Below are 25252 nucleotides of genomic sequence, written 5' to 3'. Positions count from 1 at the left end.
CAAATTAGTGATTTGTGTGGGGTTCTTTCTTATTGCACTGTCTATGCTTAAGCTGGGGCTTATCAACAATTTTCCGGTGAGCCTTCGACAACATGCTTTAGCATATTTCTACAGTGAACTGATAAGAGAAAGGTGGATAGGAATTTCAAAGCGTATAGAATTATCTTAAAGTGCATTCACAAAAAATGCCATTTCATTGCAAATTCAACCATTTCTATTTGCTTTATCAGCGAAAACTTTTCCGGATGATTCCAAGTTGGTGATTGAAGGGAAAACAGCAGCAAAACTTGAGAGTCAACGATTAAGCGAGACGGATAGATAACGAAAAATACGATCGTTTCGCATTTTATCGGACGTCTCCTCATCAGTTGAATTTATGCCTTGTTTGAAGTCGAACGTGCTACTGAATTGGTCTTCTCGTTTGAACATCTTTTCTAAAAGCGAATAATTATTTTCCAATAAAATTTATATTGCAAAATTGTAAGGGTATCCTGAAAGTGTTTGCATAAAGAAAATGGTTTTCTCACGAAATTCCATCACTGTGACAGCAAAAGGTAATTTTTCTAACTATGACCGTGATTATTGATAAGATTTTTAATGCAAAATCAGATCGTGGTGTTATCAGTGGGAAACATAAGAAGAAATGTGGGTCAAGTAATTTTTTTCAAGAAAATTCAGCATTTGTGAAGGAAATGTGTGGAGTGAACGTGCGTGAAACGCAATGTCCTAGACATTGACTTCCAAGCTCCAACAATATAAATTATGCAACACGTTTTTCTTTGCCACCAGACATACAAAATACAATAGAACATAACAATAATTTTCATTCACATCAGAAACATTAAATGCACATAGAAGTGTGAAGTAAGTTTACTCCATACTTAATCTGTTCCTATTATTCGTATGGAGAGCACTTTTTTTTAGTTTTTAATGACCAAGGACTGATATTGAGATATTAATCTCAACTCCTTGAGATGATCATGCTATTTGAAATTTATCACTGTCTATAACGGATTGCGTTACAATAGGGCAATAAATTTCCTCCAAAATCTTCAATTTTCTTTTAATATTTATATCTCAAAGATTAAATAAAGTTAATAAAAGGCCTAGATAGGGTGGAGTAACCACTTACCGCCACTTTTAGGAAAAAGTGAAATTAACTTTATTATAACTTTTGACTCCTTAATAACAGATAACTCAAATTTCACACAAAGTTACTTAGATATTTTGGCTCTGGATTCGTCAAAATAATAATCCTTTAATTTAACGCGGGAATACCTAAAAAACTGATTTTTATTAACAATGCAAAAATAACCACTTCGTCGCCACTTTTCGCCAGTTCTGTAACCACTTCTCGCCATCCACTTGGAAAGATTCAAACTCGATTATTTTGGGTAATATTATGCAAAGAATACATTAAGCAATTTTTTTCTGCATGAACACTTTATTATTACTCACATTAAATGATTTTTCTTCGCTTTTATTTGAAATATCAAATTATTAGACTAGTGTAAAATGGTACAAGTTGGAAAATGGTACAATTTGGACAATAATGGTACAATTTGGACGGGGCTTTTTTTATTGATAAATTTAGTACTTCATTTTTATTTGTATATGCTTAATTCTTTGGTTTTATAATTTGGTTCTTGTGCTTAAAAACAAATTTTGTACTGTATTTATCAAGAAAAAAACCATGTCCAACTTGTACCGGCGAATTGTCCAACTTGTAACACTATGTCCAATTTATATTACTTTACCTTATTGCAAGAAGTAAACAAAGCAGATTTGAAAACTGAGAATCTATGAAGTGAAGTTTACATCGCCTATTGAAAAACAATGGCGACTGGTGGTAAATCAATTTTAGAACATAACCACTTTGCGCCATGGTTAATTTTCACATAAAAATAATATAAAATGAAACATTAGCTAACTAAATAGAAATTTTACGTATTCGACGAATATATTTAAATGTTCAATATTATTATTTTATTATTTATTATTATTTATTCAAATCGCAAATGCAAATTATTTATTCAAAATTGTAAATTTTGTTCGATAAAAGTTTCATGACACTTACTATATTTGGTAAGAAATATTTAATTCGATGCACTTACTTAAAGTATTCCTCTAAAAAATGCTCAAACATTTAAATTCAAAACAGAAAATTAGTATTTTTCAACTCTATAAGTAACAGTAGTAGAAATACAAATACTTTTACGGCTAATTTATTTCACAAATAATGGAAAAATTGCGATTTCAGTATAAGTGGCGAATAGTGGGGCACTGGCGAGAAGTGGTGAATCCACCCTAAGGCTGTTTAAGATGAAATTCTATTGAGGCGACCTGAAAGCGCATTTTATTCTAAATGAACTAAAATTTAATAAAAAGTTGAATTTTTGGGACTAAAATTGGCATAAACAAACTTCGACAGTCAAAATCGATAACATTGGCTTTAACGACATTTATACTCTTCCCTGGTTTGTTTATTAAAAAAATAAAGTGAAAAAAAATTTGTTGAAATCAATTAATTAGCACAGAAAACCAAATCTTTGTAAGGTTATATTCCTTAACCTTTTTTAGTTCGATTCAGGATAGTTTTAGGGAAAAGTGTAGTTTATTACAAGAAAGGGTTCTACTTCAACACTATATTAAAACTTTACGGAAATGGAAACTTAGCGCCCCCAAGGTGTGGTAGTCTGCAAGTGTTATGTTCTAAAAAGTTATAGTCACGAAACCATTCATATGTGTGCCATTAAAGATCAAAATCTGATAATTACAGTCGGAGTTATGATAATTTGAATATTTATTTTTGAACGTTCCATATCTCAGGTCAGGGAGGTCAGTGTTAGAGAAGTCTTAAATGATCAATTTATTTAAAAAGAATACTTCTTCATTAATTTCTTTCTGTAAACATATTTACTTTTTCGTAAAATTATGTGGCTAATTTTATTCAATAAAGAATAATTTTTGAAAATCTATTTTAGTCGTTATCTCAATTTATGTCGCAACAATAGAATGTTTTCACCACATCTTGTTATCAATTATTATTGAATATTGCATTTGGCGATTCTATCAAAATACGGGATAGTCTTTATCGCATTTTTGGTTTAACTTGACTGTACTTTGCGATTGAATCGGTTGAATCTATTAAATAGTACTTCGATCCTTTTTATCTTTTGTCATGTTTGTTGTTAACGCATTTTGTGGTTAGACTTATCACATTATGGGATTACTTTAATTAGGATTATCATATTTTTGATCAATTTTATCATGTTGTTTTGTTTTTATTCTCAATGAGCACTCAATGGGTCAAGTAGTAGAGCACTCGCTCTATGATGCAAGTGTCCCGGGTTCGAATCCCCTTTAGGTCGCCAGGAATTTTTCTGGCGTTAGAGGTATTCGGAATGCATCCAGTGAGCTTCACTGCACTTGATTCCACGGGCATGGGACTGACAACCTCATCTCCCGTACAAGAAAAAATAATAATGCATGTCTAGAAAGCCCCTTGCGGGAAGGCCTAGTTCCTTCATGGAATGTTGTGCCAGTATTATTATTATTATTATTATTATTATTGTTGTTTCTATTCTATCTACTCCTTATAATCGAATATTCAGTTTGCCGGAATAGCCTTGAGGAATAGGGGTAAAAATACTCCAAAGAGCTATATAAAATTGAGTTCATACCAAGTCTTTTGTAGACATATGTGTAGTTCTACTGAAGTATACGGCCAATTTTAAAAATATTCGTTGGAAGTCTAAGTTCCTTCTTTTTTAGACCAGAACCAGATCCTTTCCCCAAGGAACCGGCACAACAGTATATGGGTATTGTTACATCCTAATTTAGGATTGTTTCTATCCCATTTTGAGAAAGTTTTTATCCAATTTTGCGTTTAATTTCGTCTCAGTATGTGATTGATTTAGTTCATTCTGTTACATTTTCGAATGTTTTTACCTGATTTAAGATCGGTCCTATCAAACTTTTCAACTTTTTCAATAATCCTATCATCCGATTAAAAAATGGAAAATGCTGTAAACCTCAAAATGAGATAGAGTAAGCCAATGGGATTAAATCAATTCTGAATCCTAAATATCAATCCCAAAATGGTATTTGAATTCAATAACCAAATGTAATTAGAGTCCTTTTAATCCTGATAATCTTTAATCTAAAAACTACTGAGATACTTTTTCTTTATTTTGTGCTAGGGGATGGTATCGGCGCTATTAGGCTGCATTGAGGGTGGAATCATAAATAGATGTCAATAAGATTCAATTTAGTTCTTCGTTTTAAAATTTATACCCGATCCATTCTAAAGAATCTGTACATTTAAAAATAAAGTACAATCAAATTACCACACAGAGAAAAATTACCCTCTAGATTCAAGAAAAAAATACTCTAAATAAGGCTTCGATTTTGCTCCAAGCAATTTTTTGCTTAAATTTTGCTTAAATTAAGAAAAAATTTCTATAAGAGCATTTTCTTAAATTTTAGAGTACGATGGTTTTGAAATTCAGTATCTTTGAATCTAGACTCTTTTACTCTTAAATTTAGAGAAAAATAGTTTTGAATTTGTAGCAAAAATGGTTTTGATTTTAGAGTATCATGGTTTTGATTTTAGAGTATTGTGGTTTTGACTTTAGAAACTTATGGGTTTGATTTTAGAAACTTATGGGTTTGATTTTAGAGTATCATGGTTTTGATTTTAGAAACTTATGGGTTTGATTTTAGAAACTTATGGTTTTGATTTTAGAGTATTGTGGTTTTAATTTTAGAGTATTGTGGTTTTGATTTTAGAGTATTGTGGTTTTGATTTTAGAAACTTATGGTTTTGATTTTAGAGTATTGTGGTTTTAATTTTAGAGACTTATGGGTTTGATTTTAGAAACTTATGGTTTTGATTTTAGAGTATTGTGGTTTTGATTTTAGAAACTTATGGTTTTGATTTTAGAAACTTATGGTTTTGATTTTAGAGTATCGTGGTTTTGATTTTAGAAACTTATGGATTTGATTTTAGAGTATTGCGGTTTTGATTTTAGAGCATCATGGTTTTGATTTTACAGTATCGTGGTTTTAATTTTAGAAACTTATGGGTTTGATTTTAGAGTATCGTGGTTTTGATTTTAGAGTATTGTGGTTTTGATTTTAGAAACTTATGGTTTTGATTTTAGAGTATCGTGGTTTTGATTTTAGAAACTTATGGGTTTGATTTTAGAGTATTGCGGTTTTGATTTTAGAGCATCATGGTTTTGATTTTAGAGTATCGTGGTTTTGATTTTAGAAACTTATGGTTTTGATTTTAAAAACTTATGGTTTTGATTTTAGAGTATCGTGGTTTTGATTTTAGAAACTTACGGGTTTGATTTTAGAAACTTATGGTTTTGATTTTAGAGTATTGTGGTTTTGATTTTAGAGTATCGTGGTTTTGATTTTAGAAACTTATGGGTTTGATTTTAGAAACTTATGGTTTTGATTTTAGAGTATCGTGGTTTTGATTTTAGAATATTGTGGTTTTGATTTTAGAAACTTATGGGTTTGATTTTAGAGTATTGTGGTTTTGATTTCAGAGTATCGTGGTTTTGATTTTAGAGTATTGTGGTTTTGATTTCAGAGTATCGTGGTTTTGATTTTAGAGTATTGTGGTTTTGATTTTAGAGTATCGTGGTTTTGATTTTAGAAACTTATGGGTTTGATTTTAGAAACTTATGGCTTTGATTTTAGAGTATTGTGGTTTTGATTTTAGAGTATTGTGGTTTTGATTTTAGAGTACCATGGTTTTGATTTTAGAGTATCATGATTTTGATTTTAGAGTTTAAAGTCAAAACCATGAAACTCTAAAATCAAATCCTCAATACTCTAAAATCAAAACCATGATACTCTAAAGTCAAAACCATAAGTTTCTAAAATCAAAACCACAATACTCTAAAATCAAAACCACAATACTCTAAAATCAAACCCATAAGTTTCTAAAATCAAAACCATAAGTTTCTAAAATCAAAACCACAATACTCTAAAATTAAAACCACAATACTCTAAAATCAAAACCATGATACTCTAAAATCAAAACCATAAGTTTCTAAAATCAAACCCATATGTTTCTAAAATCAAACCCATAAGTTTCTAAAATCAAAACCACAATACTCTAAAATTAAAACCACAATACTCTAAAATCAAAACCATGATACTCTAAAATCAAAACCATAAGTTTCTAAAATCAAACCCATATGTTTCTAAAATCAAACCCATAAGTTTCTAAAATCAAAACCACAATACTCTAAAATTAAAACCACAATACTCTAAAATCAAAACCATGATACTCTAAAATCAAAACCATAAGTTTCTAAAATCAAACCCATAAGTTTCTAAAATCAAACCCATAAGTTTCTAAAATCAAACCCATAAGTTTCTAAAATCAAAACCAAAATACTCTAAAATCAAAACCACAATACTCTAAAATCAAACCCATAAGTTTCTAAAATCAAACCCATAAGTTTCTAAAATCAAAACCACAATACTCTAAAATCAAACCCATAAGTTTCTAAAATCAAAACCACAATACTCTAAAATCAAAACCATAAGTTTCTAAAATCAAACCCATACGTTTCTAAAATCAAACCGATAAGTTTCTAAAATCAAAACCATAAGTTTCTAAAATCAAACCCATACGTTTCTAAAATCAAACCAATAAGTTTCTAAAATCAAAACCATGATACTCTAAAATCAAAACCATAAGTTTCTAAAATCAAAACCACAATACTCTAAAATTAAAACCACAATACTCTAAAATCAAAACCATAAGTTTCTAAAATCAAACCCATGAGTTTCTAAAATCAAAACCACAATACTCTAAAATCAAACCCATAAGTTTCTAAAATCAAAACCATGATACTCTAAAATCAAAACCATTAGTTTCTAAAATCAAAACCACAATACTCTAAAATTAAAACCACAATACTCTAAAATCAAAACCATAAGTTTCTAAAATCAAACCCATGAGTTTCTAAAATCAAAACCACAATACTCTAAAATTAAAACCACAATACTCTAAAATCAAACCCATAAGTTTCTAAAATCAAAACCATGATACTCTAAAATCAAAACCATAAGTTTCTAAAATCAAACCCATAAGTTTCTAAAATCAAAACCATGATACTCTAAAATCAAAACCACAATACTCTAAAATTAAAACCACAATACTCTAAAATCAAACCCATAAGTTTCTAAAATCAAAACCACAATACTCTAAAATCAAACCCATAAGTTTCTAAAATCAAAACCATGATACTCTAAAATCAAAACCATAAGTTTCTAAAATCAAACCCATAAGTTTCTAAAATCAAAACCATGATACTCTAAAATTAAAACCACAATACTCTAAAATCAAAACCACAATACTCTAAAATTAAAACCACAATACTCTAAAATCAAAACCATGAGTTTCTAAAATCAAACCCATAAGTTTCTAAAATCAAACCCATAAGTCTCTAAAATCAAACCCATAAGTTTCTAAAATCAAAACCATAAGTTTCTAAAATCAAAACCATAAGTTTGTAAAATCAAACCCATAAGTTTCTAAAATCAAAACCACAATACTCTAAAATCAAAACCACAATACTCTAAAATTAAAACCACAATACTCTAAAATCAAAACCATGAGTTTCTAAAATCAAACCCATAAGTTTCTAAAATCAAACCCATAAGTTTCTAAAATCAAACCCATAAGTTCCTAAAATCAAAACAACAATACTCTACAATTAAGACCACAATACTCTAAAATCAAAACCACAATACTCTAAAATCAAAGCCATGATACTCTAAAATCAAGACCATAATAGTCTAATAGAATTCAAAACTACTATACTCTTATTTTGAAACCATGATTTCGCTAAAATCAAAACCACAATAGTCTTAACTCGAATCCTCTATACTCTAAAATCAAAACAATGACCTTCTAACTTTAAAACTTCTGTATGCTCTATCAGTGTTCAAAACTGCGATTCGCTAAATTCAAACCCACTGTTCTCCTATTATTAAGCACAATTTATTCTATTTTTTAAACTATCATACTCTTTTAGAGAAATTCAAGCGCAAAATATCTCAATTATAGGGGAAAATAGTTTGAAATTCTTGTACTCTTGATTCAAAACCACGTTTCTTAATTTTTTCTAACTCAAAATTTTTCTCTGTGCATAAATAATTGAAATCAATGGGAAAAATCAGAGGAAATGTTGCATTTTCTGACTATTCAGATATTATAATATTTATAACTTTGTGTTAGTAAATGAGATAAGAAAGAGAAGTGCATGGAAAATGTGTCAAAAGTGATACGGTGTAAATCATTATAAACGACTTCCAGAATAATAAATACTTTAGTCAACAGATCCAATCTTCAATCAATGATGTTGAAAAAATTCACTCATAATTCAAAAAATTTATGATGTGATAAGATGATTCGTTTCTTTTTGTCAATCACCTACCAATTATCCATTTTATCAGATGGCTCGCGCGAATTTGCGACGTTACCGGATGAAATTGTTATAAGGCTTGTTGCTGCTCCATCCTTATCAAACAATCTTCGGGAAGCTGGAAAAAAACAAACTCTTGTGACATATCACTGTAAGCGCCGAACGTCAATAAAAGTAAACAAGCGTGGAAAACTTTTTTATTAGAATTTTGGTATTGGAATTTCATCTAATCTTCGCACTTAGTATGACAATTTGATAATAATCTCAACAAGAAAATTTAAGTGGCTTTCTAGTCATAGAAATAGAGAGAAAGAGCAATATATTATATTCGTGCTGCCTCTCAAAAGATCTTATTTTGGTAGAACTTTGGAATATTGAAGTTTTGGAACGTGATATCGTATGACTTATCCGTGTGTACACTTAACGGCCAAACTATAAGAGATGTCAGTATGGGGTCTCTTTGATACTCTAATTAATTCAAGTTTTTTTTTTACTCTTTAAGGACGGTTGGAACACCGGTGTCCCATAAAGAAAATTTTTTTCCTGACTACCTAAAGTTATTTTTTTCTTATGTTTGTACATAATTGTAAAGTAGAAGATTGATGGAATCTAGAATATTTTTTGCAAGTCTCTACCTATTTGCTATGTAGTAAATATTTGAGCTCAAATATGGAGAATTTTTAAATTCTGAAATTCATAACTGATTTTATTTATTTTTTATACTTCCAATTTTATTTAAAGAAAACCCCTTTTGGCAATAAAAACTACAATACTCATACGTAATATTTTTCATTAAAGCAAAAAATATTATTCATTGGTATTGTCAGAAAAATTGCTTAAATTTTTAGGTTATTCTTGTCTGTATCGTTTATAGAGGCACAAAATACATCGAATCAGACTCTGTTGGACATTCCAAGGTTAGATGTAAGATTGATTTAATTGATTGATGAAAAAATTGATTATGTTCCCCAGTTTAATTTTTATTGTTGATTTTCAGTCCGTAAAAAGTGTCTCATTAAAGGGCTAAACATTTAATTTAAATTATTTTTAAATATGTTTTTAGGTAATTACCCAAAAGAATTTTTCTAATTGAATTGACTTTTTCTTATTGAATAAAATTTATCTCAAGTTAAAGTTGTTCTTCGTGTTTTATTAGGAAATAATTTTATTCTATGTAATGTTTTTTATAGGAATTTCTTTAATTTATGATCGCAACAAAGGTACAGTTTATCGCGGAATCCAATTATTGTTTTATTTAATCATTTTACTAAAAAGTTGTCTGTGCGTAGTAAAAACCTAAGCCTACATTTAAAATTGGTCAATAAAATGATTCCTTTTATATAATAACAATTACCCAAAATAGTGATCCATCACTTATATTGACAACAATCGTAACTAAATATATTAGTGATTTTTGGTTTTATTTTTGTAAATAAAAATAGGTAGGGGAGAGGCTGCATGTTTGATACACGGTGGGTTATTCTTTGATTGACCAAAACACTAATCGAGTTATTTTAATAAAATTTATATTAGTAAGTATACTATACGCTAAACAAAATTTCAAGATCATTTTCTGAGTTTTGGAAATAATGCCTTAAAGTCAAAACATAAAAAAAGTATCTCAAACATGTCGGTTTTCCCATACACATTTTTTCTCAATTTATCCATAGAGGTAACATTAGATGCATATCAATGGCTTGTACTGTTTCTAATCGGAGACAGACAAAATCCCGAACGCCAAAATCCCGAAAGGGCCAAAATCCCAAAAGATAAAATCCCGAATGTTCTAAATCCTGAAAGGGATGAAATTATATGGAGGATAATGTGTTGAATAATTTCCCAAGAAAGAAAATTTCCCTTTGCCTCCAGCAAGAGCGGGTGCAATAATGGGAGTAGCTATGACACTTTTAATATTACGGGATTTTGGCTTTCGGGATTTTGGCTTTCGGAATTTTGGCTTTCGGAATTTTAACCGGGACCCATTTCTAATAACTGCTTCGAAGATCAGAGCTTTAAATTAAAGTACTAAAATGAACGTATTTATTTCTCAACCGATTGAGACAAGTCTGGGTTTGTTGGAAAAGTATTGTTAACAAATTCAAACTTATTCCAATTAATTACAAACTTGTATATTAGGTTATGAATCGATTATAATTTTTAATTTGAAATTCGATATTATTATATAGATGAAATTTTAAGTGTTTTGAGAAAACTTTGAATTCATTTAAATGGATATACCGTAAATGCGGATGACTACGGTGTAGATACGGGTGCTTTTCGTAAGCTTTTCTTTAATTTTAGCACTTAAGGATAGTCCTGAGAGAGTAGTACCTTACAGGTACTAAGTTACCCGCACGTGTTAAAAAAGCGAAAGTATAATAAATTCAGGAATTTTATAATATAAATAATAAGGTTTTTAAAAGCTAATTTAAACTATGGTAAGTGTCAGTCCCATTCCCAGTTGGAGAAAAATCTTATTTTAAAGATGCCCTAATTCAAACGTGTCTCATTTAGTGTAAATTAAGCTAATCCAAAACTTACTCCAAATGGAAATTTTTCTCTATTCCAAATGGAAACGTCATTATTTTCATGATAAATACAGTACTAAATTATTATATTTATATATTTTCTATACCACAGTTTCATTATTTAGTTACTTTTGCACCAAATAAAGCGAAAATCCATTCATATTCACAAATTTAATTTATTAATTTCTCAGAAAAATTAAAAGTGTACCTTTTCACCATCGAATTTTTTATCGATCGACCTTGTTTTCCAATGAAAAACACAATGAGGTGACTGTTGTTTATTCGTTTTGTGTAATATTTATGTCATAATTTCTGGCTAATTTTAGTTAAATTAAGTACTAATCTTTATTGTTAACGGTACGTGAAGTTTTCAAATGAAATAATTACTTATTTCGTGAACAAAAAGGGTTTTTTCTGAAGTGTCTGCAAATGCTTCAATAGGAAAACTCGGAAATATTATTTTTTTGGAGAGATTTTCTTATTGTCTTAGATGGGAAAGGAGAAAAGACCAGGAATAAGAACAAATCCTGCACTCAAGAGCAACTCAACGAGGTTTTGAAAGAATTTCGTCGCAGTTTCACTTAAACTGTTTGTCTCCAATTAGAAAATTTCCCTTGTCTCCATTTGGATTAATTTGTTTCCAATAGAAGCATTTTGCACTTGAGTGTTTTTCTTGTATTTAAGAAGTTTTCAAATTATTTTTAAAGAATTTTCACTTTAAATCAAGGGGCAAATTTATGTAATTCTCTTCAGAAAAAAATTGAACTTAATGTGTTAAATCTTCTGTGAATGTTAAAGCGTCTGGAAATGGTTGTGAATCAGAACATTTACCCTACCCCTAAAAGCAAAAACGGTTTCATATGAATTTTCCACCATGGTGAATTATGTAAGTTAAACCTCCATTAATTCTAAACGTTATTATAAAACCAAGGCAATACGTAAACCTAAAAGAGATCGATTTCTTAGCTTATTTTTGTTTAACGTGTTATTAAACTTTTCTGAAAGGAAAATGATCGTAGACGAAAGAAAAGACCATTTTTGACTCTTTTTGCTAATTAGGGGAAAAGCTCCTAATTTTGTCCAGTTTCTTATTTTGGACACTTTGAGGATAACATTGGACACTAAAAATAAATTGATTAAAATGATGGATTTTTATTCCAATATTTGATGAATAATGAATTCTATCTAAATATTTGTTCTTTTTGGAAGATTTTGACACTAAATACGTTAAATTTTGAATATGATTTGAGTTGAAATGCTTTGTTGAAAATTCAGTGTGAGCAATTGCTTACGAGAAATATGACAGAACTTCGTGTTTACTTCAGTTCTTATTTAGCCGTGGTGAAGTACTAACAATGTTTCTTCGGTTTTTTTGAGTGATATTATTGAATACTCATTGAATATTGTGTTGATTCTCGTTACTGGTGATTTGTACATTTGATCTGAAGTGAGATTTGCCTTGTGAATTAGATTTTTCGTGTCAAAAATGGGAAATTTTTTAAGACATTTACCAGTGAGGTGATACTCCTTATTTTGGACAGGTGTCTTTCTCACAAAATTTCGTGAAGTTTTAGCTTTTGTGATGACTAGGTTGGACAAATGCCTGGAGAAACAAAGGAGCACCATCTTTATGAAAGAGATGCAGCGAGAAATGCCTTGAAAGGCTCCCGGAAAGGGCAGGGAATGAGCGAATCCGCAGGTACTTGGAGTAGCGAAGTCAACTCACTTTAATGAATGATATGGAAAGTTTCTGGGCTTCTTGTGACATTCCACGTTTCCCTTACATAACCAGGAAGAGGACTTGGTAAGATTGGTTCATGAAATGAAGAACAATGGGCATCCTGTTGAGGCGGATTAGCTGTCCAAATTTACAGACAAGTTGTAAAAATTAATAACCAAGTTGTCCAAAATAAGAGTCAAAATTCACCTCTACATACCAATTCATTTTTAAACGTATTAAAACTAATTTTAGTAAAAATGAGATGATAAATAGCTTGCCAAGTTTCTAAACAATCCTTCTGAAAAGAGAGTAACAAAAAAAGTCAATTAGTATTGAAAATATCGCACTTCAAACTTGGGATATCGATGCTTATATGCAGACTGTCCAAAATTATGAGCACTTCCCCTATAATATTTTTTACTTACTTTTGAAAGATCTTTCTGTTGTTAATAAAATTGCTAATTCCTGTGATAGAGTCATTGTTTTTTTATTAGATGAGTGTTTTTATCTGAAGTTTCCATTTTGTTGCAAAGTTTATAAGGGATTACACAATCTAAAATAAAATAAATCGTAAATAAAAAGTTTATAGCTTTTATATTCTTGAATTACCAACACAAAAGGAGGATGAAAATATTAAAATTAAACTGAAAACTTAAAAATTGTTTAAAGTTCAATGTACTCATGTGGTTATCGTTGAGAATAAGTTAAAGCAATATACAGAGAATCAAGCAAAAAAAAAAACAAATAAATAAATATCAGAAAAAGGTACACACGAAATTTATTGCTAAAAATAAGTCGATTTTGAATGTTATTCTCACTTATGCAATTTCAATATTTTTCCCAATTGACCATTTCCTGGATATATTGAGAGATCATTTAAATAGTCCAACAACAACAGAAAATCACGGTGATTTTTCGAGGTATAATTTAAAAAATAAACTTTCTTGTGTGAATCATGATCTTACATTGTCATGTTGTTAGTGCATGGAAAAAGTCACACTTTTATAGTTAGAGAAGCTTCATTGGGATTACCATCTCATCGTTCGGCAACAATATTTGCGCCTCTTATTATCATCTAATATTAGCAAAATTTGACACAACTAAATAAATGACAATGTACCAGAAAATTGCTTTAAAAATTATTAAATTGAAACTGATTGTTCTTCAAATACGGTATAGTGTTAAAAACTCAATTAGCCATTAAATTATTTCACGTGTAACACACATTAATTCTTAATGTGACAAAAAAAATTGACAATAACTACATGTTAATAAATACGTTGAATTATATTAAGCTTAATTTACCAGAAATTTAGAATAGTGAAAAACTTCAATGCCGGTCGGTCAACAATAAAGCTATTTTGCGAATTATGGATGTAATATTTTTCCTTGTAATGCCAACTCTCTAGTTAAATACTGAAGCGACATTCGATAATTTTATTATATATTGCTTTCGGAAATTGTCTACATGTCGCGGAAAATTTTATAATTTTTCACAATTCCACAAGTTTTTTCTTTGGTAGATTGCCTCTAATTGCGTTTTTTTTAATGTGATTTGTAGAAGCACCTCCGGAAGATTACAGCGAAGAGTTTCCAGAGATCCTTCCTATTTTGCGAAGACAATGCAGTGGATTCTGTGACAAATCAACATTGCTCAAGAGGCTTCCTATTCTCAATTGGTTGCCAAAATATCAGCTAAATTATTTATTCTCTGACTTTGTGGCAGGTTTGACTGTTGGCTTGACAGCAATTCCACAGGTACTGCAATTACTTCTGTATTAAATTTTAAATTGAAGTGAGTCAAGACACACACCAAATAATTAACCATGTCAAACTTTTATTTAATTTATTTCAATTATTTTCCTCTCAAACTCATAATTCTCAAAATCAGTATAGGTAAAGTGATTTGTAATATGCACAATAGTGAAGACAGTTAATTCTTTTGGTATGTGTCTTGGCTTACTGTAATAATCTTAAAGCATTTTCGCAAAGTTCTCATCCAAATTGTTAAAAGTTTGCGCGATTGTTCGGTTAATTTATTGTGAAATACCTCATAATATGTAATACAGATGCCAAATTATCGTAAAAAACGATAATGGTGGTATTCCAATGAAAAATTAAGATGTCTTTTAGCACTTTACTATTCTCAAGTGCTTCTGCATTATCGACTTTACTTTGAATTGGTTCCTGTCTTGACTGTTTTGAAAACAGTAAAGTGCTAAAATAAAAGATTCATTTTTCATTGGATAATTCTTGGACTAATTCTTTGTGTTAATTGTTTTTTCATAAGAAAGCTTTCAATTTTCTCCTTTGGCAGATGCGAAACAGTATTTGATAACCCAAAACTTTTGATCGGCTTAAACATTTTGGAAAAATTGAACGATGATGAGTAATGTGTTTTAACCTTGAACCTCTAAAATACATTCAACATAAAGTTAAAAACAAAACCACTTGTCGCTTTGTTCAAATAAAATCTACAAATTTTCTATTTTTCCAGAATATGTTTTAACTCAAAAACTGCACAAGTCTTATTTATAAATATTTAGAAATATGTTTAACAACTTTTAAATAAAGTTTTGTATAAAATTTTCAGGGAATTGCATATGCTGTTGTGGCTGGATTAGAACCACAATATGGACTCTATTCTGGATTTATGGGCTGTTTTATGTACTTCCTCTTTGGAAGTTGTAAAGATATAACAATTGGTAAATAATTTGCTTTTCTTTTATTTTATTTCTGTTTATTTTGTTTGAAAAATTTGGAACAATATTTTGCGAATTGAAATATTTGGAGTGAAATTTTGCTTTTTGAGGTCAATAATTTATTGAAAAGAAATTTAACTCTTTCCAGAAGCGAGAAAAAAAAATCATGTTCATGAATTTTGCATTTATTAAAATTATGTCAAATTTTTGATCAGCACGAAAGATTTCACTTAAAAAATTTAGTTTGCCAAATATTTGGTATATTTCATCATTTTGGTTTAAGGCAATTTATATATTAAATTTACCATTTTATAAAAGGGACAGATAATCCTAACCGGCTTATGTAGGTGAGATTCTTAACGTGAGCTAACTCGGAGTGCATGCAAATTCGATTTAGAGCTGAAGTTGGGAGACGCCATTCAGTTATCTTGAATCAAATTCGTGAAATTATGCAAATTTTGTATTTAAACCAAAATATCAAGGATTTGGATGAACTGGCACAAAAGTAATATATAGGTGAAATGTAGACCAGAATGTTCTCTATAATTTTCCCATAGAACATGATCTCATCGATTACTCAGAAGCCAAGATAAGCGAGGTTTTTTGTTTCTTAACTCGTTTTTTCATCCAGAGTGCCCCAAGTAGTCATTTGTTGAGCTTCAACTATTTCAAAGAATTGTTGTATTTTGTGGGACTTTCCATTTAAAACCCTATTTTAAGTGTCTTGGTGGAGTAGAGGCAGTCAAATTGGCATCTGAGTGATTTCAAAGCGTTATTATGGGAAAAATCATTTTTTTCACACTTAAACGGCAAAATCGGAGTGATAGCGTAGTCTGAGCGGAAAATGATGTATGGACGAAATGTAGAGACAAATGTGTTCTACAATTGTGTCAAAGTAATCATCAAAATCGGTTCAGCGACAGTCGAGATAATTGAGGTTATGTGATATTAAAATTGGTTTTTCGACTGTGGCGCCCCTGGTGTTGGTCCCACGAAGTTCAAATATTCTAGAAAGTTGTAGCATTTGGTGAGATATTTCGTTTAAGCCCTCACTCATCAAAATCGGTCACATAGAACCGGAGATATGATTTTTTGAATTTTGTGAACTTTGACCCCTCATATCTCCGGTTCTATTGAAACCACAGCGCGCTTACGCACCATTTTGGAAACGTCCTAGACTGGACTACAACATACTAAAATTTCATTAACTTGCACAATGCCGTTTTTGAGAAAAATGACTTTGAATTTCGATGAATTTTGACGCTATCACAGCGCCACCTGTGGTGACTTTTTGAACTTCCATCTGAAAGTGCTCATTGAGACGAAACCAAAAAGGTAAAATTTAGGTCGCTATGTTAATTAGAACCGGAGATAGAGGTCGGTCAATGTTCGAACTTTGACCCCTTATAGCTCGGGTCAGGGGTTTTAGATCGACTTAAGGTTTTTTTTTGTTTGATAGGTATAATCAACGGCTACAACATACTAAATTTTCAGCCCGATGCACAATGGAATTTTTGAGTTATTTAACTTTTAAGATTTAAAAATTTTCTTTTTTAAAAAAGCGCCCCTAGCGGTGGTTTTATGAACTTGCGATGTTAGAAGAGGAAGTGGCATTTCACGAGAGCTTTCCAAAAAGCCCTCATTTTTTAAATTCTGACAATTAGAACCGGAGTTATGGCCATTTTAAGAAATTTTTTTTGGACCCTTATAGCTCGGGTCAGGGGGGTCGGGGGACCTTAAGTTTGGTATTGATGGAAAGCTTTAAGGCCCAGCTATAACATACTAAAATTTGAGTCCGCTGAATGCCATAGGGGCGGAGCTATTGAGAAAACAAAAAAAGGGGGGTCTTCAAAATGGCGGAAGGAGGGGTGGGGGGTGGGGGGTCTATGCACCAACTTGCAATTTTCACCCGATATATAACCTTTGCCGAAAACCGCAAGTCGATATCTTTTTTAGTTTAGGAGCTATTAAGCTCCAAAGAGCGGCCGGCCGGCCGGCCGGGAACGTAAAATAGCCACATATATATTCGGAATCAGGAAGTGGCGAAACACATTTTGGCCAAATTTGAGGTCGATCGGACGACATGAAATTTTGTTAGGATTATAGTAGGTGAGATTGTTAAGAATCTCACCTAATACAAATATTCTATCATTGACGACCAAATAATACCACCACTGCAGATCTTCCTTGTTTAACGTATTTTTTCCACTTTATTGAAGCAATTTTAATCAAGAAATATTTAAATAATTAGGGTGAAAGGAACAACTATTGACATTTTCAGAAGTCGTGTCAGGACTTAACACCCTACTCTGTAGGGGAAAGTGCTCTCCCTTCGAACGCTCATGCCTTCGATTAATGCGAATATTCTTTTAGTTTTCCTAAGAAACTTACACATTTCTATTAAATATTAGTTGGCTTATCATCAATTGTTGATAATTGCGTGATAATTTAGTGTAAATCTTATGAAAAACTTAATAAATCACATTATTCGAAGGCATGAACGTTCGAAGGGAGAGCACTTTCCCCTACCATTTGGAATACGAAATTTGCACATCTATCCTTATCAGAAAACGTAGACTAATGAAAAAAACGTCATATTATTTACATTTTATTAGTTACTTTAAATAAATTTCAAGATAGGGGTTCCCTGTCGAACAGGTGTTCCTTCGACCCTACCGTCAAATTAGTGTTGTTTTTTGCGATAGAGGTCTCTATTGTGACACAGAATGCATCAATAATTATAAAATACTGTTAGTTATTGTTAATTATAAAATATCAAAAAATCAAATTTATTTCAAGTATTTCGAAAAGAACAACACTTAATATTATGATAATTGATATTTGGTTGTTTGGCAAGAAATTTTTCAGTTTTTGACAAATGCGAGAAGTGCAAGAAAATGCAAGAATACAATTGATTTTTTAATGAAATCCTTTTACTTAATTATATTATGCAATTATAGGCCTTGGTTGATTTGTTTCATAAAATTCATTGTCATTTGGATTGCCAAAAATCTCAAATATATGTCATTTCTTACAGTGCCATACGACAATGTCACGATTACAGAATCACTTTTTTGAAAAAGCTCTCCTGTGAATCAAACGAAATTTTTTATATAGCATGGCCAGAGTGTTACGGAATTCCCCTAATGGATTTGTTGTCATTTTGATTCAGAAGATATAAATAAATCCATTGGAAAATGATATTCATTCTTAAACGTTATACACAAACTTTGGATAAAAAATACAGTAGACTCTCTTAAATTCGGGCATTTCAGACCGAAATGTCACTCGAATTAGAGAGAAATTCGGGCGACAAATTTATTGAAATGCAACGATTTTTTATTCATTTGCATATATATATATTGAGTTCACATATTCATATTTATGGTAAATTTCATGAAAACCCCTTAATAATGCAAAAACACATCAGAACTAAGGCAAACCATGGCAAATTTACGCATATTTGCTTGATTTGATGATCATAATCACACTTGAAAAATGTAAACAAACTTTTTTTCAAATTTAACTGCTGCCCGAATTAAAAAGTAGCCCGATCTTAACCCTTTAAGGACGAGAAGATCAAAAATTGAGGGTCAGAAAAAATCATTTTTTCTAACTTTTCAGAGCAAAATACAACTTTAGAAAGCCGTAGGAAAAAAATCATTTTTGGGTCACCGGTGACCCAATATTCCTTAAAGGGTTAAAGGCTGTATATGCACCACTCACTCGTTTAAAATCACTCATGCAGTTGTATAGGATACAAGGTATTTGGAATCGGGTAAATAATTAACTCTTGACTTGAGTCTACATGGCCTTGTTCTTGAATATCTGTAACAGTGAAAAAACCTCGAAATTCAAAGATAGGTCCGATTCCAAATTACTCCATTGTACCCATTGTACTATTAGAAAACAAAATTAATTCAATTCTCTTTTTAATCAGGACCAACAGCCATTATGTCACTAATGGTAGCCAACTACGTGACAGCAAGCCCTGACTACGCAGTATTAAGTTGTTTCCTGAGTGGAATTTTAATCTTTCTGTTGGGAGTATTAAATTTGGGTTTCCTAGTGCAATTCATCTCCGTCCCCGTGACAGCAGGATTCACTTCGGCAGCCGCAATAACGATTGCCAGTACCCAGCTTAAAGCATTATTTGGTCTTCCAGGACACGCAAATGATTTCATTGAAGCGTGGAGCAATTTCTTCCAACATATCAGTGATATTCAACTCTGGGACACTGTCCTCGGAGTCATCACAGTGATATGCTTACTAGTTCTTAAGGTAACCTACCTCTATCACCATGATTTATCTTCGTCAGTTTTTAAGTAACTGCCAGCAGTTAACCATTCTGAATTCTTTTCTTTTTAATGTTTTTTTTTTTCAGAAAATGAATAGCATTCAAAAGTGGAGAGTATTCTTTAGGTACTTGTCACTCTCACGGAATGCTCTAGCTGTGATAAGCGGCACGGTTCTTGCGTACCTTCTCTTCACATTTAACGATAAGACTCCTTTTACGCTCACTGGAAACGTTGTTTCTGGCCTACCACCATTCCAGCCGCCACCTTTCACCACTACAGTTAACAATGAAACTGTACCTTTTAGCGAAATGATCAAAACTTTGGGATCAGGAATTGTAGCCATTCCCTTAGTATCAATACTCGAGAGCGTAGCAGTTGCTAAAGCTTTTTGTAAGTATTATTTTTTAGGGGGTTGAGGAAGGGTATAATTACTGCAATGCTTAAATTAGAACGTTTCACTCTACCGATTTCTCTAAAATCAACATTGAATGTTGATTTATTAGTTATATGCCGGTTAAAGCTAGATATTGGTAGCTGATCGCTACTACGACAAACTATACAGATTTTCTGGTCAAATCGATGCTAATATCGGATCTGTAGCAACGATTAAATCACTTGCAAAGAAACGCATGGAATGTCGATCATTTATTATTATTATTATTTATTAATCACAAACATATAGGGTTCGCCCCTCTTACAATGTTTGGAAAGGAGAAGAAAATTGTGAAAAAAAGATTAACAAAATGTTAAAAACAGGAGCAAATATAATAAAAGAAATGTCTAGTTAGACTGAGACTAGAAGTATGCCGCTATTCCGTCAATAGATAGTCTGGCACTTGGAGGAAGTGAATTGAACATTACTACCTCCTTGATAAAGAGCGTATGAGAAAGCTGATTCGAATTAGCTCTAGGAACCAAGAGTCCCCGAACTCTGGCAGAGGCTCCAGGAGCCAAACTGGAGTGAAGGAGTGAAAGCTACTGAATTAATACTGAGTGAATTAGCTCTAGGAACCAAGAGTCCCCGAACTCTGGCAGAGGCTCCAGGAGCCAAACTGGAGTGAAAGGAGTGAAGCTAAGTATTGCGGCCTCCCACAAATAATCAAGCGAAAAAGGAATGATACCGCTCTCAGACAGAGAACTGATGGGAGATCACAACCCATCCAAAACGTTACGTTCATTTCTAAGACACCGGTGAAAATCACAAGATCATTGCCCTGTACAAAGTAGTACCGGTTTTCAATAAGATCGACGCCGATCTTTGATCTTCTACGTTCTACTAAGTTCGAGAATATCATTCTAAGATAGAAACCGATCGTTCATCCTCTATGGAGATCAGCGGGAATCAAAAATTTTTAATCTGTGTTAAATTTTGCGATTCTCATAAACCATGACAGATTTACCGCTAATGATCTATTAAAAAGATCAACTTTTTCACCCTTTTCTATGATCAACTTCTATCTTAAACGTATTCTGAATCAACTCTTTCTTTTCATTTCAGCTAAAGGAAAAACAGTGGATGCAACACAGGAGATGATTGCTCTTGGAATGTGCAATATAATGGGATCTTTTGTCCTGTCAATGCCAATTACGGGTTCATTTACAAGAACAGCCGTCAACAACACTAGTGGCGTTCGCACCACTCTCGGTGGCGTCTTCACAGGAATCCTGATCCTTTTAGCTCTTGGATTTCTCGCTCAGACTTTCTATTTCATTCCCAAGACAACACTCGCCGCCGTGATTCTGGCGGCCATGTTCTCTATGGTAGAGTACGAGCTGCTCTTCAAGCTCTGGCGTACTAGACGAATAGAAGTGCTTCCCTTCTTGGTCACACTAATAGCGTGCTTATTACTTGGACTCGAATATGGTATTGTCATAGGGGTTGGAGTGAATATCCTATTCGTTCTCTACAGCACTGCTCGACCTAGCACACCACACGACATTCGCAAAATATCTGATACTGAGGTACTTGTAGTATCACCAGATCAGAGTTTGGTGTTTTCAGCAGCTGAAAACTTCAAGTACAAAGTACTGAAGTACACACTCAATGCTCCGGATACACTGAACCTCATTGTCCTCAATGGTCACTATGTCCAGAGCATTGATTTCACTGCTGCTATGAACCTCAACACACTGGTAGGGGATCTTAAGATCATGGGCAAGAGTCTAGTGTTTTGGAATTGGCCAAGGCAGTGTGTGGGCTTAGCCTGGCGCATAAGCCCTGAATTCGGTGCACTTTTCAAGCGAACGGACAACCTGGATGATCTAGTCAAATTGTGGCACCATGAAAAGCAGGACTATATCAACGGTGTCACATGTAATTGATTAAAGATATGATTTAGCTTTTCTTTCATATCTTCCACAGTCAGTATCCGTGAAAGAAGCTAAATTGTATGAATTTGACAGTGATTATAATTGTGAATTTATATTTACAAATAAATGTTATTTATTACAGAATCTCATTTTGAACAGTTTGGTATGAAATCTGGGGCCCAAAAGTCTCTGTTACAGTTTGTAAAGTGGGACACTTTTAAATGGTCCTTGGGATGAAATAAGGGTGCGGTCCCTCGAAAACCCCAAATTACTATCATAGGTAAGGAATCTATGTTTTATCGGTTGGATCAGCAACAGTGCTAACTGCATTTGCTATGTGTCTGCATTCGTTGTAAACGACGCACTGCTGCATAGTGTTAAAAACTATCAGAACGAGTAACAGAATTTTTACTACTGACCGTTAATGCGGGTGACTTGCCTACGGGGTTGACTTTGCCCTCCTCTGTTGTTGTTCGAAAGTTTTTCTTTAATTCTAGAACTTAAGATGTTCTCCGAATCGATCTATCATATCCGATCCGAATGGACTATCCTTAAGTGTTACAATTGATGAAAAGCTTTCGAGCAGCAGGGAGCAGTCAGTCACCCGGTACTAAAACAATTCGACTTAGCAGAGATACTAAGTGTACAAGGTATGTCTATTGCTCAGGTACTTCGTGGCCGATCTTATGAAATCGTCACACTGAGGAACTTTCTCCTGGGGTGAGATAAGGGTTCGGTCCCTCGAAAACCCCAAATTAACTATCATAGGTAAGGAATCGATATATTGTCGGTTGGATCAGCAACTGTGCTAACTGCATTTGCTTTGTGTCTGCATTCGTTGTAAACGACGAATTGCTGCGTAGTGTTAAAAACTATCGGAACGAAGAACAGAATTTTTACTACTTACCTTTGATGCGGGTGACTTGCCTGCGGGGTTGAGTTTGCCCCTTCTCTTGTTGTTCGAAAGTTTTTCTTTAATTAGCACTCAAGGTGTTCTCCGAACCGATCTATCATATCCGATCCGAGTAAACTATTCTTAAGTGTTACAATTGATGAAAAGCTTTCGAACAGCAGGGAGCAGTCAGTCACGCGGTACTAAGACAATTCGACTTAGCAGAGATACTAAGTGTACAAGGTATGCCTATATTGCTCAGGTACTTCGTGGCCGATCTTATGAAATCGCCACATTGACGAACTTTCATACGAAAGGACCATAATCCGATTCTCCGTAATAAGCTACATATCAGATTCTTTTCACTGACTTTCAACTCTTCCCAATTTAACAGATATTCAAAAACGACACACAGTCGTAAATTGAAGATCTTTCTCTTAAACCTCATTTCTTCAATTCTTCATCTTGGAAGTTTTTCTCTTTCACTAAAAATTCCATCAAGCAATTGTTTCTACAATCACTTTAATTATGTTCCACTCATTTCACTATCACTTCATATCATATATCACATCAAAATCAAGTCACTATACAGCTTCAAAAGAAGCTTTTTGTATGTACTTACTTATTTTTGAAGATTCATCCTATTTGTTTCTCTTTGAATTCATCGCACACCCAAATAAGGAACGTAAAATCACCAATACCACATATTTTTTTGATCTATTTTAATTTTTGGAAATATTTCTGCTTAATTTACAAAAACATATTCGCTTAACATTAGATTATCTATGCAATTTATATTTTTTGCGTTCAATTAAGATAGAAGAACTATAACATTTTCATTATAAGGATAAGTTCGCTATTAAATAATAATTCCTGTTCTGTAATTGTATAATGTTTTACAAAACGAATGTAAACAAATGTTGCAGGTTTCGCTTAAGTTTGCCCTATAATTCTTTGAAATGAAATTATATGGAAATCTTATATATCGTCATCATCATAATCTTCATCAATTACTAAGTCAGCAGCATCCAAATCATTCAAGTCAAAATCATCTTGATCATTTTTGTTGTAATCATCATTTTCCCTCGTCAGACTTTCTTTATACCTTCCTGAACTCTTTCCCATTGCTTCTTTCTTTCTTGGACAATCTGATACGAAATGACCCACTTGTTTACAATAGTGACAGGTCTTTACGCCTCTTTGATTAGAAGTCCTACCGTATGACGAAGACTTGGGACAAGATTCATATCTTCCATGAACTGTTCCACAATCCCAACATTTTTCATCTCTCTCTGAGTTTAACCGTGGATTTGATCGTGAATGAGATTTAGCTTCTGCCTGATTTTCCAATTTAGTAGCTGCCAAATTTTTACGGTGCTTTGGACAATTTATGGCTATGTGATCATATGACTTGCAGATATAGCAAGTACGTTTTCTCTTTCTTTCAGAGGGAGAATTCGGTCTTTCTTCTGACGTTGACCTTGATTGAGTTTCTGGTGATTTATGCAACGTATTATCAGGATTGTTTGGATTTGATGGACAATCATTTATGATATGATCTTCTGATTTACAAAGGAAGCACCTTCGTCGAACTCTTTCTTTCTTATCAGGTGGAGGAGCAAAAGTATTTCTGTCATCCCTTGTAAATTTCTCAGGAGATCTATTACGTTTCGCAGGGGACTTCATTAAAATTTTATGATAATCCTCTTGGCGTAATTGGCGTGAGGCAGTTTTTGATTCTATTTCAAGACGTTGCATATGCTGTAAAAACTCACTAAGAGTACACGATCCAATTGAAGACAATATCAGTTGTTGCCTTGAATCATCAAGTCCGCGAATTAAATAATCCTTGATAGAATCATCATCTAATTTGATTCTTTTGGCCAGTTGCACAGTGCAGTGAAAATATTCCTCAAGCATCTCATAAGATCCTCGTTTCTTTTCAATCAGTTTTGAATGAATATTAGCCGTATCAGTACTTCGTGGGAAATTACTTATGAGACCTTTCTTAAAATCATACCAATTCGATATGCTTTCTAAGGAATACTCATACCATATCTTGGCTACACCAGCCAGCCTCATGCTAGCATAGAGCAAGAGATGATAAGGACTCCACTTATGTATACTACCCAAATTTTCAATCTCTTTTATCCATTCTGACGCAGTCAAGTCTTGATTTTTCGTAGGATTGAATTCTCTAATTAAAAGTACAATTTCCCGAGCACCGAGACATGTTTGAAGATCGAGTTTATTTTGATCTTCCTGTTGTTTTTGATCTTTATCACCAGTTCCATCGCGTTTTTTCATGGTTTTAGCCAACATTGAAAAAATGTCTGAATTGTA

At 32.4% G+C, this 25252-nt stretch overlaps 1 protein-coding gene across 2 annotated transcripts in view; it reads left to right on the top strand.

The window, feature by feature from the left end:
- LOC129804038 (sodium-independent sulfate anion transporter-like) overlaps positions 1 to 22161 on the top strand; it is a 37565-nt gene extending 15404 nt beyond the window's left edge. Inside the window, exons 1-6 of one of the 2 annotated variants that reach the window (XM_055851018.1) lie at positions 367 to 554; positions 14269 to 14465; positions 15301 to 15412; positions 19350 to 19690; positions 19794 to 20097; positions 21206 to 22161. In XM_055851018.1, the coding sequence (XP_055706993.1) occupies positions 515 to 554; positions 14269 to 14465; positions 15301 to 15412; positions 19350 to 19690; positions 19794 to 20097; positions 21206 to 22029 (1818 nt within the window). In that variant the 5' untranslated portion in view covers positions 367 to 514 and the 3' untranslated portion in view covers positions 22030 to 22161. Of the gene's footprint in view, positions 1 to 366; positions 555 to 14268; positions 14466 to 15300; positions 15413 to 19349; positions 19691 to 19793; positions 20098 to 21205 lie in introns of those variants that run through there. The other variant, XM_055851019.1, reaches the window with a different exon arrangement.
- Positions 22162 to 25252: the final 3091 nt, after the last annotated feature.

This window comes from Phlebotomus papatasi, chromosome 2 (assembly GCF_024763615.1).
Source record: "Phlebotomus papatasi isolate M1 chromosome 2, Ppap_2.1, whole genome shotgun sequence".
NCBI lineage: Eukaryota > Metazoa > Arthropoda > Insecta > Diptera > Psychodidae > Phlebotomus > Phlebotomus papatasi.
Note: the sequence above shows the minus strand (reverse complement) of the source record. Positions and strands in the feature narration are given on the sequence as shown.